The 15,757-nt window shown below is 40.4% G+C and overlaps 1 protein-coding gene across 1 annotated transcript; it reads right to left on the reverse strand.

The window, feature by feature from the left end:
- Positions 1-1,175: 1,175 nt before the first annotated feature.
- On the reverse strand, positions 1,176-5,568 carry LSM8 (LSM8 homolog, U6 small nuclear RNA associated). The gene is made up of 4 exons (XM_041421018.1): positions 5,452-5,568; positions 4,565-4,605; positions 3,042-3,169; positions 1,176-1,430 (listed from the first exon to the last, which is right to left on the reverse strand). The coding sequence occupies exons 1-4, from the start codon at positions 5,480-5,482 to the stop codon at positions 1,340-1,342; spliced, it is 291 nt and encodes a 96-aa protein (XP_041276952.1). The 5' UTR covers positions 5,483-5,568; the 3' UTR covers positions 1,176-1,339.
- Positions 5,569-15,757: the final 10,189 nt, after the last annotated feature.

Consider the following 15,757-nt stretch of genomic DNA (forward strand, 5'->3'; position numbering starts at 1 on the left):
CTAATTTGACTTATTCAATGTTTGCTCAGCAGTTCCCGGTAGAAATGTGGGCAGAACACAACACAGTACTAGATCAAAAGATGGGTAAAGGCAAAAAAAGGTTTGCTGGGCTTCACATGCCCCACCAAGAACAATCTTAGAAAACAAGGTGGAAGATACAAGAATTGAGACACATTTTATGGAAAACAAGTATCTTCACTTCAATGTATTTGGTTTCCAAACAGTGAACTTGCAATGAAAAATACCAAATCCCACTTAATATTAAAATTAGTATAAAACCTCCTAATATGCACATTAAAACTCCTTTTTTGTTTGTTTTGACATCACATTTATATACAAGGGGAAAAAAACGGACATGTGGGACAATGAAGAGTAACAAAACCAGCTTTGTTCAAGAGTACAGACTTCATGCTCATATGGCATCAAACACAATATACTGCACAGAGCTTGTCCCACTTAGCTTGGGACAAGAGGTCTGTATGTGATCATTGTTACATGGGATCCTCATATTCAATATGAGGCAAATTTCTTTCAAAATAATAATTTACCTACCAAAAGTACCTCTGTATCTTCTAAACTACAGTCTAAGGCAATGGTTACACATTAGCAAACATGCAATTCCCTTTCTGTAGGTCTTACCCAAATTATGAGCAACATGACAGCTGCTGAAAGGTAAAGACAGAGAATGAGTTGGTCCGGAATTTAATGTCCTTCAAATAAATGCATGCATGTGGGTTTTTTGTTCCTGCTCAAAAGTCTAGTTTCTCCAATTTGTCTGCAAAGATTAAGGCATTACAAACTCCTGCCCCTCCAGTGGAGTCTTGGAGAACAACAAGGTCTGACACCACAAAAAAAAAAAAAAAAAAGTATTATGTGCGTAAGTCATTAATTTGACTGTGAAAGCTTTTAACATTCTTCCCTTCTGCACACACACATGCACAAAAAAATTACAAAAAACAGTTTTCTACATACAGCCACAACTACACTTAGAGATGGTTAAACTGACTGTTGCAAATTTACCTTCAAATAATCCTGGGTCATCTTGAAAAAACCTTGGTTTACCTTTAGGAATGAGACCTTATTTTAAGAACAAGGTATATATACACTGATACTGATTGCATTTCCCAGTGAAATTATGTAGCACAAAATCCCAAAAGAAATTCAATGAAAATATCTTTAGCAAAATGTAGAAACTTTAATTTACATGCAAAACTACAACATATTCATAATAAAAAACTGGTGACTAAACAAATTAAACACAATTTGTAAAAACGGTCCACATTGCTAAATAGGTCTGTACAACCAAAGATTTACAAAGTCCCCGTGCATTTTTATCTTTTCAGTGCACAACTGAGTTTAAAGGTTCTGCTCGAATATTCCCCAAGTCAAGAGCAGAATCTGTCTCTTCATCAATTTCACCAATCACAGCACTGCAATTAAAAATAAAAATCAGGTTATTATTTGTTGAAATCAAATCACACAGTTCTAAAACAGAAGCTGTATTTATCTTTGAACAAGCCTTACTTCCTGTTGAACTATACCAACTTCTGATTGATGCTGTTTATTCCATGAAAGCTTCTAGTGATGGACATGGAATGCTCAAAGTACTTTGTACCATGTACCGTTTCTTTGCTTTTATTTTTCAACAGCTTCCCTATTTCATGAGAGTCCCCTATTTTGAAGTTACTGTTACTTAGCTGTTGATTCTTTTTACTTCTTCCTATAAGGACATTGAATTTCAGCATGTTAAAGAGTTGCATGAATACATAATTATTACCTGTAATAAATGTTTGAATTTGTTAAGACTGCAAAAATTATTATATATAACAGAAGCATATTCTGAATATATTTGAGTAATGTGGCTGTATGATGTCTTTCATCATACACTTCAACTGTATGATGAAACAGTGAAGTAGTAAACCATTATTTGCTGTTTTACACCCATTTTTACTATCTGAATGAAAAGCTACTGGAAGAGTGGCATACACAGTCCCACCTTTGTACATGTGTCAAATTACTTTTCCTTAAAAGTTTAAGTCAAAAGCGATGGAAGTATTCAGAATGACCCACTTTCTCAATGATGTTAGATAAATGCATCTAGATATCAATTTAAGCCTTGGCATTTTGTTGTACACAAGTATCCATTAGAATTAGAAGATGAAAATTCCTATCCAGGCTCATGTGTTGGTCACTGCAACACAGTCTCTTTCCAGCTATGATAAAAAAATAATCTTACTATTGCCATCGGTTTCACAATGCTGCTGCAAAGGTAATCTTCCAAGCTGGCCCACGTACCAGGCCTTCTTTCAGTTCCCTTGTAACCCTCCCATGGGTTTGCTACACCAGCTACTTCCCTCTGCACTCAATGAGCTTTCACCCTCATTTTGTAAAGGAATTTTATATCAAATACCAGCTCCTACATTTGACACATTACTACATTCGCTTCAACACTTGCTGCACTGTGAAGTCAAAACATTCAAGGATTTTCCAGATTATAAAGTACTCTGTGTGAACATCTGCTCTAAAAAAAAAAAAAAAAAAAAAAAAAAAAAACAACCAAAACTGTTTCAAGTCAACTTTGTATACCAGATTTCTGACATTTTGCACACAGGTTCTATCTCATGTTTTAGTGATTATTCTGTCTTTTCCTTCATCATCTCCCAGCCTGTCCTTGTAGGAGAGATGCTCCAGCCCTCAGATCATCTTCAGCCTCAACATTACAATGCAATCACTTCTGTAAAAGAAGCGTAGATGTTTGCTATTTAATACAGAATCACACTCATTTGTTTGGAAAGATCAAGTCCAACCATTAAGCTAACACTGCCAAGTCCAGCACTACGCCATGTCCCTAAGTGTCACTTCTACACATCCTTTTAATACCTTCAATAGCTTTGACAGTACTTTCAGTGCTACCCACAAAGATGTGTGTGGGGCTATCACGATTTCTACAGATGACAGATATGTAAATACACACACACACAAACACATGTGCATCACTAAGTCTGTATGAAAGGACTTAAACAAGAGTAGGCTATACTTACACGTTATCACCTCTTACAATGTATAAGCCCAGCACCACTTGCTCAACTCCTTGTGAAGAGCTGAACACTCGTTCATGGCTTTCATCCAAAATCAAGTTTATGGTCTGATCAAAACCTTTGAGCGTTCCCTGAAAAAAAAAAACACAGAAAGAAGCACACTGCCACTGCCCTTAAAAATTTCCTCTTTGCTGTCAAGGATATCTTAAACAGAGTGGCAAAGTAAAGGTAACGGAGAACAGACGTTCTATTCAGTTTTTACTCTCTGGCTTAAACACAAAAGCTAAAGCTATTTTAAAAGCAATAACCAATTTAAGAAAAGCACCCATGTATTACTGTGTGTTCATGCTAAAAGACACAATAAGCTTAAACTTTATTATTAAAAAAATAAATTTTTCATTTTATCAATTATGTTCCTCTAGCCAACCAATTTTACTATCTCTACACTGGTTTTTTGCATGGATGATGGAAGTTTCCAGAAATTAAAAAAATTAAATAAACAAAGAACAGAAAAGTTGGATTCTTATGGACAACAATATTGAAACCATTCCTAACAAGCAATTTTAAGTGGTATCTCTTTGAAGGAGATCACCTTGTGTTTACTAAATTATTTAAAAAAAAAATGCAGGATTTTGTGGTACTTAAGTAGATGTTTGGAAAATTGTTAACATAAATTTACCATCACTAACTGATTAAGAAATTCAAACTCACATAAGAGATCAGCTTTACATAAAACAGCCATAATATGCATTTCTATCACCTAACAACGAGTCATATATACCAACTCCATCCAGATCTTTATTGACAGGAGTATCTTGTAGCACACACAGAGTTTACCAGACTGACTTCAGCCAAGCAGATTTGGTGAAGCCAACAGATTTCTGCTTTCTCTTTCCAGAGGCTGCACAAAGCTAAGTGCAGCCAGAAAGACACAATCCTCCTGCAACAATCATACCATTAAGTTACACTCAAAACACAAAAGAATAAAAGATGGGAGGAAATGATGCAAGGAAAAAAAGCCCAGAATAGAGAAGCAAAAAAAACCCCCAAAATATTATACAATCTAATATAATAAGTTGGCCTATCCTCAGGTTTTCACATATAAACAGAAGCCCACAACACTTCTACAGCAATTCTCCAGCTGATGTTTTTCTACAGCCATAGGGAAGAAATGGTTTTAGCAGGAAAGTTGGACAGCACACAGAACAAAGTGGACATTTTAGATAGAAACTAAATTACTGAACAGAAGAGGAATGCACCTTTTGGTATATTCCCACAGAAAAAGCCATTTGACAAAAAGACCAGAGCATCTGCACACACAAATTTATCAATGGAAAAAAGCTGACATGACATGCAAGAAACAGTAAGTGTTCATAAAATTATTTCTTAAAGCTTTACGGCAATTATTCTATACAATATAATTTAGTAGTGTGAATATGTGAGACTATCCTAACAAGAGTTTCTTTATTGCCATGATGGGAAGTCTTTATGGGGGAAAATAACATGCTAAAAAAAATAAGTCTTACCACAATCATTCTTCCATCAGAAGTAATTACTGCAACAGTACCTGATATTTCATTAAGGAAACATTTAGTCATATCTGAAATAGAACCATTAACACTTTCTGAAGCATTCGTATACAGGTTTTATAAGCCATTTAGAGCCTAAAAAGCCTATCCACACCGTTTTTAAAGCAGCATGGTTAACAATAACACGTGACAATACAGTATTTTTCATTAATATCTCCCTGAAAGTCTCTCTTCACCCAACCATGGACAGTCATACACAAACATGAAAAGCCTTGAAAAGAGAATATAGATTTGAGCTCACCTCTCTTCCCATTACTAATTGCACTGCCTCAAAATGGAAACAACAGTTTCATAAACACTTTAAGTCCATAAAAAACTTAAATAGTCCTTAAAAAGCTCTGTAGTGGCGATCTCGAGGCTAGTATTCTGCATCCCTTCTTCCTGAAAATCTGATTATCCCAATTCTGATGATCATATATTCATCACCTTGACTAATTCTGGCTTACTAGCTTACTGTTTGTGAATAAAACTGAAAATGTCCACGGGTTACAAGAAGCACAGAAAAACTAACACCAAAAGCGCTGCAAGAACGCCAGCTCAGAGGTTTTGAGCAATCTAAAGCCATGCTAACAGCCCTTTAAGGGAGCAGCCCAGGGCGAATCCCGCTCATCACGGGCAAAGCTCAGCCGGGCAGCACTGGCCGCTGTAGGGGACCCTGCTCTCGGCCTAACCTCCGGCCCGCCAGGCCGGCCTCCCGTCAGGAGAAACCGACACCGCCAACAGCGACAAGCCCAAGCGCCAGAGCCGCGACCCGGCGCACGGTCAGGCGCCGCTGCGGAGGGAGGCCGTGCCGGGCCCGCGGCCGTGCCGGGCCCGCAGGATACGGTTGATGTAGTTCTCCAGCGCGGAGGTCATGGCGGCCGACTCTCACCGCGCGGCGCCGCCACCGCCGGCGCGCCGCTGACGTGAGGGCCGCCGCGCAGGCGCACAGCCCGCGGGGAGGGGTCGACAGCGAGCGCGGGGAGTGCGCACGCGCCGGGGGCAGGAAGGGGCAAGGCCGTGGGAGAGGGCCGTACCAAGGAGCGATGGCCAGAGCGGCGCGGGGGGGCTGTGGCGCCCCCTCCGCGGTACATGGCACCGCCCGAGGGAGGCGCGGCCGGGGCGGGAAGGTTTGTCCCGCCGCCAGCGGCCGCCCTCGGCGCTGAGCTCCTTGGAGCGGCGCGTTTCCTCTCAGTGCCCGCAGGCAACGAGCTGAGCGGTCATTGCCCACCTGGAGACCAGCGACTAGCGGTGTCCCTCCAGGGGCCGGTGCTGGGGCCAACACTGCTCATCGTTATAGGCGACATGGACAGTGGGATTGAGTTCACTCATCAAAATTGCTGATATACCAAGCTGTGTGGTGCCATTGAAATGATGCCATTCAGAGAGGTCGGGATAGGCTTGAGAGATGGTCCCATGTGAATCTCATGAAGTTCAACAAGGCCAAGTAAAAGGTCCTGCACGTGTTCAGGGCACTCCCAGACACACCTAAAGGCTGAGTGGAGAGGTGACTGAGAGCAGCCCTGCAGAGAAAGACTTGAGGGTAATGGTTGATGAAAACTTCTACATGATTCAGCAGAGTGCACTTGCAGCCCAGAAAGCCAGCCGTACCCTGGGCTGCATCAAAAGCAGTGTGGGCAGCAGGTCAAGGGAATTGATTGTTCCCCTCTCCTCCTGGGAGAACCTACTGTGTCACAGGCTCTACCAGCAGAAGGAGGACATGGAACTGTTGGAGCAAGCCCAGAGGAGGACCATGAAGTTGATAAGAGGACTGCAGCACCTTCCTTATGAAGACAGGGTAACAGTTAGGAATGTTCATCCTGGAGAAGAGAAGGTTGCATGGAGACCTCATGGCAACCTTCCAGTGTCCAAAGGGGTTCTACAGGGAAGCCACAGAGGGACTCTTCTTCAGGAACTGTAGTGACAGGACAATGAGTAATGGGTACAAACTGGAAGAGGGAAATTTTAAGTTAGATATTAGGAAGAAATTCTTTACTGTGAGGGTGGTGAGATACTGGAACAGGTTGCCCAGGGAGGCTGTGGATACCACAGCCCTGGCAGTGTTCAAGGTCAGGCTGGGTGAGGCCTTGAGCAGCCTGGTCTAGTGGAAGGGGTCCCTGCCCATTGCAGGAGAGGTTTGGATTAGATAATCTTTAAGATCCCTTCCAACCTGTAAATTCCTATGAGTCTTGCTAGTATGGGAGCCATGTAATCCTCCCTTGGTTTCCTGTGGGCAGGAAGGAGGCCTGACTGCTGCCACAAGTCCCAAACAGCTGCTTGCTCATTTCCCAGTCAGTGGGATGGGGGAAGGAATTGGAAGAATAAAAGCTGGAAAACTCTTGGGTTAAGATAAAGACAGTTTTATAGAGAAAGCAAAAGCCGTGTACACAAGCAAAGCAAAATAAGGAATTAATTCACTGCTTCCTATGGGCAGGCAATTGTTCCACCATTTCCAGGAGAGCAGAGCCCCATCACGTGTAATGGTGACTTGGGATGTCAAATGCCATCACTGTGAACATCCCCCCTTTCTCCTCCTCCCTACTTTATGTACAGAGCATGATGTCATATGGTACAGAATATACCTTTGGTCAGTTTGGGTCACCTGTCCTGGCTGTCTCCTCCCAGCTCCCCAGTTTAGATTGTCCCTTCAGTAGCCCAACTTCCTTTTACTTCAGTAAAAGAGACAAATTGGCAAGAGGTCCAAATTAGGACTTGGTGTCCAGCCCGTGGTTTAATTCCTGTAGGGAATACAATTTCTGGAAAGGAGAAAGCTATTGTTTATTCTCCTAGTGTGCCAATTGTTTTCTTGCATACTATAGCCATCTGAACCACAGGGAAAACAAAATTAATTTTTCTAAGGCAAATTAGCCAGGAAAAAAAAAAAAGTGTTCTTTGGCACCTATGAAGGTACCTACACCAAAGTAGTCTCTGGAGAATTTGTCTAATGGCTCAGCCTTTATCAGAAACATGACAAGAGATGTCAGAGAATAAAATACTTTTGGAATTGGGCATTACATAATTCTCATCCTCTTAAGCTTTTATTGTAAGAAGCTTAACAATTTCCACTAATAGTTAGACCAGGACTGCAATAATTATTCTGTATTTCATGTAAGAGGCTAAAGGGTTTTTTTGGGTGGGGGGGTTGACATTTTCCTTTTCATACTCTTCTTTCTCTCTGTAAATAGACATTCTCAAAGGCCAAGAGCATGAGATCATTGGGATACAAGGATGTAGGATGAAATCTTAAAATACTTGCAGAACATTGCCACAATACCTGATGTCAAGGATCTATGATCTATCTGTTTATATTAAGAGTGTCCCTGAAAACCAGAGAAGGGCTTTTTAAAAAACTGATTTTATTTTACAAAGTAAGAATAAAACCCAAAGAATAAGGCCACACTCCTGAACTCCAGTGCCCAAGCTTTGCCAAACCAGATGCTTAAAAGCAGTTAGCATCCTCAGGATAAAGGAACTCTGAAAAGAGAATTCCTGGCTTCATCTACTCTTAGGCTCTCCCTGAAGGCAGGCAGCTCGGCCCTTCTTCTCACAGCCCTGACTGAGCTTTGTCTTCTGTTTGAAGCCACCTCTGCTCTTAGTCTCTTCTTACAAAACACCCCCACAGACAGATAAAATGGAAAACTCTAATTTAAACCCGTATCTTTGGGGTGGGGGGATGAGAGTATTGCCTCCCTCTCGCCTTCAGGAGCAAGGTTTGGCAGGCTAAATGACAACTTTGGGGCACAAGTCGCTAATTTTGTGGAAGTTGTGCCGGGTGCGGAGAGCACGCGGACGCGCGAGGAGGGAAGGCCCGGAGCTGTGGTGCGGCCGCGTGCCCAGCAGGGGGCGGCCCGCGCTGCTGCCGCGAGCCTCGCCCGCAGCCCGTGCGCTGAGGGGAGCGGGGGGGGCGGGCGGCCCTGCGCCTCGGAATTCGCCCTCTTAAGCCTCCGCAAGGCGCCTTCGCCTCCTTCACGCAGAAAAATAGTTTTCTACCCGAGAATGAGGTGCGTTTCCCACTAAAGATGCCTGCGTTTCGCCAGTGCTTACAAAGTGAGCCTACTGTGACTAACTCACATACGGACATTTCACAGGTTCACACTTGCATTAGACCCGACACGTTTTATTTCTGGTGACCGTATAACATTGGCAACATTTGGCATCAGAAAACTGTAGCTAGCAACCCTTTGCCCATTCCTTCTCTTCAGTTGCTGCAGAGCTGCTCTTGGGGACATACTAAGTAATAATAATGCCCATTAAGCTCTCAGTTGAAGAAACAAAAGACCCTTTTAAAAAAAGCTTCCTTTATCTTACGTTGTTTAGTTATAGCTTACTTGCTAATTACATTTGCGCCAGTAATTAAAATCAGTTTATTTCTGCAGTTGATTCTCCATACGTTAAGGTTGCTATGGCAAGTGATTGCTCCATGCTATGCTTTCTGCAGGATATGTGACCAACTAATCATGCCCTGTAGTTTCTGCACACTTTCCGGTTTCCTTAAAGTCTGCCAGGGCAGGGAGGAAGCCCAGCAATGGTACTTGTAAGGTGTGTGTGCAAGCAGCTGTGTGCAAAATTGTTATCTAGCCTAAGGCTGGTAGAATGCCTCAGTAAATGCTTTGTTGCTAGTCACTGTATAATGCTTATCAGTTTTACATCTCTTAAACCGTGCTAGCTGCTGCTGGCTGTGCTTTCCATAGTTACTCAGAAGTAGCCAGGTTTTATGGAGCCTGACACGCTGAAGGGTGAAATGGCTTTGTGATGCTCTCGTGAGAACAGGGGCTCTGACCACTACTGCTGTGCCATGGCATCTCAAGCCATGTCCCTATCAGATCAGATCAAGAAGGATGCAAGACTTTCTCCTCCAGCTTCCTTGGAAGCTGAGAATCTAGTATAATCACCTGATGACTGTTGGAACAGGAGCTTTAAAGAATTTAATATAACAAAACTCCCCAAATTAGTGAATCTGTCAGCCTGCTCAACAGGAGTTGCATCCCTTGGTTGCTGCTCAAGAAAAAAATAGCACCTGAGGTAGGGAATAATGGCATGGTACATACAGAAGAAGAATCAGGCAGTATGTACTCCACAAGAAAACTAAGCATCCCCAAATCCCACATATTTAATTTACTTAATCCGATAGCCTTTCTAATACTTTCTGGGACTCAAAGTTTTAAATCTCTCCGATTTTCACCTACATGCCCAGAATATCACTTCGTAGAAAGAGCTTAGCCCTTTAGCTTGTCTTTAGTTTACACACACCCAGGCTGGCTAAACATGATTGGTTATGTGTTCAGGAAAAACAGAAGCATCCCTTCACCTCCGCTTTATTCCTCTGAATCTTTAGAGACTTTAGGGCCCATTAGCAGCAATTCAAGGACATAAGGTTTTGTTTTGTTTTGTTTTGTTTTTTTTTCTGGTAGCTGGAGAAAAGTAGCAATCTCACTCATCTTATGCATGACTAGCTGCAATCTAAGCTGAGATGTGTTTAATGTATATTATTATATCAAATGGCAGGGGTTTGCAATGAAACAACTGGAAAATATCACAGAAAATTAAGTCTGAAAAGGGTTGGTAGACTGTGAATGTGTTACAATGCATTAGAAACAAATCTGTAGCATGAGGTCTCAAAGTACTTTTTATTTATCTTTAGAAATTTGTAAACAAACACCTGATCTAAATTTTGTTATGATAGCAACTGCTGCTATGGGAAACATTAAAAAAAACAAATTACTCCAAGTGCTCCTTTATATGAGAAAGTGTATATTTTCCCCAGCAATTTTAGCTAAAATATGCAAAATACCATAGCAATCTTAATGAGAATATCCCTACTTTATGTGTTAGCATAAAAAAATAACTTTGCATGTTTCAGTTGGCAGGAAAACAAACTCTTTTCCATTTTCCTCCTTTTTTTTTTTACTGAAGAAAAGGATAACAGCTGTAGAAGTTCAGTACCATTATCCTCTTAGCTAATAATTTTAGGGGCTGTTACGAACTATTGGTAGGAAAAATGCCATTGGCAATGGGTCGTGTACCAACTACAAAATAACAGAGCAAATGGATTCTTGTTTTCAGTTGCTCTAAGCAGAGCATAAAGACAATTCTGTTGAACCTAGAATAAATAATAAGCTTCAAGTAACTGACATTTACTAGTATGTCACAGAATAATTTTTACAGTCATAGCTGGAATTGCATTTGCTAAATTGCTTTCATGAAGCAGGCTTTTCCTTCTGATAGATTCCCTACTTCTCAAAGTATAATTCATCTTCCTGTAAAAGCACTGATCCTAATCTTTAGTCTGCGTTAGATAACTAGACCTTCCAGTTTTAATTATAAAGTCCTTTATCTTAATACTCTGCAGAGATGCCCATTTGACCCCATTCCACTTCGTGTTTCATATGCTCTGTGGCACATAATCACCATGTAAAAGGAACAGCACATTGTCAGAGGGCTCTCTTCAGAGGTGACTTACATTTTGCCTGCTGCCAGATATAATGTAGATTGCACTAAAAAATCGATATATTTCTGCTTTGTAATTTATATAGCATCATTATTTTTTGAAGTAGGTTATCCATTGTACCACAGAACAGTCTTTTGGCACCACGACTTTTGAACCAATTATGAAAGTGGAGAAAGATTATATTGCAGGTTTTATCCTGCCCAGAAGCGATGTTGGAATCCTTGTTGGAAACCCCAATGAAAAATGATCAACAGGAGAAGAACATAAATAGGACTACCTGCTTTCCTTTAATAGGCACTGTGTTTTTTCTGATAAAAGACATAGGACCAGAGGGCAGCAGGAGGCTATTTTTCTTATCAGTAGGCAATGCTGTGAAAAGCAAACCTTGAAGAACAAGAAACAGAATTGCACCAACAGAATGAAGAGAGGTGGTACACAAGGATGGCAGATGCTATTCTTTCTTCAGAGCCTTGAGGCAGGCTGTCTGTTTTGTCATTATTTCTAGCCTAGGATTTTACAAGCTACTGCTTCAGCTGGGTATTTTCTCTTATTACTTTCATGATCTCCTTGGTAATCACAGCTGGCATCCTTGTTCACTGCCAGAGTACATGGTTGTACTTTTAGGCACTCTCTTCTTATCCTCTGGTTCATGTTTCAGCTGCCACTTGAGACATCTTCTAGTGATGAGTCTTTTTAGCTGCTGTTGTTGGGATACTGAAGTTGGTTAATGTGGGGAGTAAAAACAGCTTCAGTGAGATATTTGAGCTTTACTGAGGACCTTGCTTGTCCTGAGTGTGGTAGCTCATGGTTCACTCAGGTGGGCAGCTGACACCAATGGCAGGCTCAGCACTGAGGCCTTTGGTGTGAAAAAGAGAATGCTATATATATATGCTGCACCTTGGACACTGTGCTGCAGCCAGCACAGGGGTGTCTGGAGGGGAAGGAGGAACTACAATTGCAGAGATTAATAGATGTAAAAGCAAGTGACAGCAGGAAAAATCTGTTTGGTTGGTTTTCTGTTTGTACAGTTGGTCTAAATTGGGGAATACCTTTGTAAATGAACCAAAAAAAGCAAACCAGGACTTTGGATCATGACGAGTTGTTGTAACTTCTTGTTTGAAGAAATACGGTCATGGATAAAGCTTCTTGTTTGAGGCAGATCAGCTTCATAGCAAGTTGCACAGCGCTTAGGATTTTTCCCCCTTTTAATTGCAGGAAAAAAATTTGTTCTTAGATTACCATGATCACGTGTCCAAGGCCTAATTGTGACTCTGGAGTGATGGATGGCACAGATAAACTCTGTGAAATTTCTGGGCTATTTGAACTGGTACATCTAATGCCCGACCTGAAAGTACTGCTTTGGTTTTGCAGCTCTATAGTGTTGTAAAGCTGAGGGGGGCAATGATAAAAGGCCTTGAGAAGTGTCCTTCTGTTGGGGTCCTCCCTGCTCACCTGGCTCTGGTGTAGAAGGGTTACCATCACTGCACAGTATCTCACATGAGAGAAGAGCAGTGTCTCGGAGAGCACAGTGCTAACCACTGGTAATTCCTGCCTTTTCATTATCATCCACTGTGCTATTGCATTATTGATTAATGCTGTTGAAAGCCATCCATGCTGGTGTCTTATGTTCTTACTGAAAAACACTTAATATATCAGCCACATCTAATTGAATAGCAAGAGGAATGAATGAAATACAATTCATAAGCACTCCTTTTATAGTCAGTGACAAAAATATATATCACTGAATGTTGGACGCATCCTGAAGGCATAAGATTTCAAATTTTAATGTTTTTTAAAAATATTTTACTCAATTTCTGCTGGGTATGGTGCTGCTATTAATGTTCTGAAGAGCCACATGCTTCATTTATTGTAGAGGCTAAAATTATTCTTTCCATTTAGTTTAGCATTACCGTGTCTCAAAATTATTGGTAAATATCATTCTAATCGTGTACTAAATCTGCAAGTTGAACTACATAGACACTCACTGAAATAGCAGAATTTCTTTTGAATTCGGTGGTGAAACTATAAATAGAAATTAGCTAATTTTTAAATATTGCAATTACAATAATTCCAGAAGGCATCAGTCAATATTAGGGCCTCATGGTAAACCCTCTACACAGACATGTGTAGAGAGAGAAAAAGTTCTCACTACAAGTACTTTGCATAATGAATAGTCAAGAGAAAGTGCAGAGGGAAGAAGGTATTAATGTCTCCATTTTGAAACCCTTAACAACATGCCTTAACTTTTGTTCAGCCCAGAAGTGGTTAGACAGACTACATGATCATTAAAGCTCCCTTCCACCTGAAAATAATCTATTCTGTTTTGTTCCATAGTATTTTACAGAGAGAATGCAAAGAAAAATAATTTGCCTAGGGCTGCTCTGTTCCACCCGTAGAAAAAAAAATCAGGTTTCTGAACTGTGTTCTAGGCAATTTCTAATAGTTTATTTTGCAACACTCTTTTGGTCTTTGAGGAAGGCTCTTCTGCTTCCCCCTCAGCATGTAATTTGGTACAGAATATGTAAGATCATTCCTCATCTTGCCCCTTCTCGTGTCCTTTCCAGAGACTTCAGGACTTTGCTAATCACCTTCATTCTCTTTCAGCCTCAGAAAGAGACGTTTCACAGTGAGTGTGGATGCTACATGTGATGTAAGTAACTATTATCATCTGCCTCACCTACTTGTCTGACTTTAAATATTTAAACAAACAAACAAAAAGATAATTACAGGCATCTGAAAGAAATAATTAGAATGGAAATAATATTCATTGTCGTTCCTGGTGATACTGGCTTGGCACATTAGGATCTTTATACGTCTTTCAAAAATGGTTTGCAATTTTTTAATGTCAAATAAGTGATGGAGCAGGTACCACTCTTAGGCAAAAAAGGCCACTGCAAATTAAATCACAGTATCAAGATAAGGCTGTCGCTATGCAAGTCTCTGCTGCCCTGAAGCTAATGTGCACAATCTGTTTTTGCAAGTGATTTCATGTTTTTGCTCTTTATTATGAACATATACAGCATGTAAGTGTTTTTAGTATTGGCTGACTCTGGTATTTTGTAGTCACGATTGTGGTATTTAAACAGGAGATGATCTGTTCTGCACATGGAAAAGGGGCTGTGTTAAAGAGGAAATAATTTTAAAAAGCATTGCTTTTTTTTGGCAAGAGGATGTTATGTTTATTTCTCAAAGAACATACTCGGTGTTCATTATGTTCATGTACATACCCATGATGATTTAAACCTGATTTCTATTCCGTACCTCAGAAGCATTATCACTGTGTTAGAAATGCAAGTATGCTATTAAATTGCGAAGTTCTTACATGTATATAGTCTCATCTAGTTCAGATGTTGTATAACATGACTTCCCAATTTCACTCTAGGAGCTGTGATTACTTAGATTAAATGAGCAGTGTCACTTGAGTAGCAACTTCTATGAATAACAGGGATCTTTTTATAAAACTTCATCATATTGTTAATATCCAAAATGCACTTGGTGTGGTAAAACAGCACATTGCCATTGGTTAAGAAAATTTCGTTCAAAGAATCTGCCTGGCAGTGATTTTTAAAACATATTTCAAGACTTTCTGAAACTATTTAAATACAAACATGACATGATTGTGTTACAAAGATGTGTTTGATGAGGTGAAAGTAATGAAGATTTGAGAGGAGTGAGTACTGATGTTATCTCCTGAATAAATTAAGAATCAATAAATTTCTTAATGGAGAGCAAGAGTCAAGGTGAAGGTGAGAAAGACAAAACAAAAGAGTAGAGGTGAGAATGAAGCCAAATAGGTCCTAAGGCAAGGAGGAAGTACTTTCTCTCTGGTTGAGATCTTTAGATTTGCTTCCATAGGATATGATGGAATTGCATAAGGACGTAATTCTGAGCTCCGTGGTCAAGGCACTGGTTTGACATAGTAAAGAAGCTCTCTGCATGTGATCTAAAGATAGGTAAGTAAAAACAGTCATCTTTTGTTTCTGTGCAGCCATTTTGGTAACTTCTGTTTCTATTCAGCAACTTTAAGTGAGAAGTATAGTGCTCTAGGCATAATTTCCTACCAGCAGATAGGTCCTCTGGGGGAGTGGTATGGCTATCAGAAAATGTGAAAAGTTAGGTGGGATGATTGGACCCTGAAGTAATCTTAACACTCCCTTTCACTTCTTCCTGCCCATCAACTTCAATAAACAAAATCTGTTTGGAAAAAAGCCAATTCAAAACAAAACTTTGTGTGTCATTGTAGTTATATGAACGCTAAGCAACACCAACAATGAAGCAAACTGTGGAGAAGCTGTTGTGCCCTTTCAGAAACATTTCATAGAGTTCCATAAAAAAAAAAAAAAAAAAAAGGTAAAATGTCTTTGGTAACACATCTAGCCTAGAAACTTTTCACAGCAGCTTTCCATGATGGTTTCAGAGTAATTTATGTGGAAAAATTCAAATATCAACAGAAACTGTGATTTCCATAGGTATAAAGTGACTCAGTGTGATATCATGGTGATAGAACTGTGATACCATGGTGAAAAAACCACATTTGTGTGAATAGGTGTGCAAAACAAAAAACCTCACTGTATGTCAAAGATGTGATTCTGTCATAAGTATTACCCCATCTGGCCTGAGATGGTGACATAAAATTGTGCAGCATCTCTTGACTTTGTAGGTCTTTCATAGTTGATGCTTTCTGAACCTATGTGCCAAACAGA

This window comes from Onychostruthus taczanowskii, unplaced genomic scaffold, assembly GCF_017590055.1.
Source record: "Onychostruthus taczanowskii isolate IOZ18803 unplaced genomic scaffold, ASM1759005v1 scaffold68, whole genome shotgun sequence".
Lineage (NCBI taxonomy): Eukaryota > Metazoa > Chordata > Aves > Passeriformes > Passeridae > Onychostruthus > Onychostruthus taczanowskii.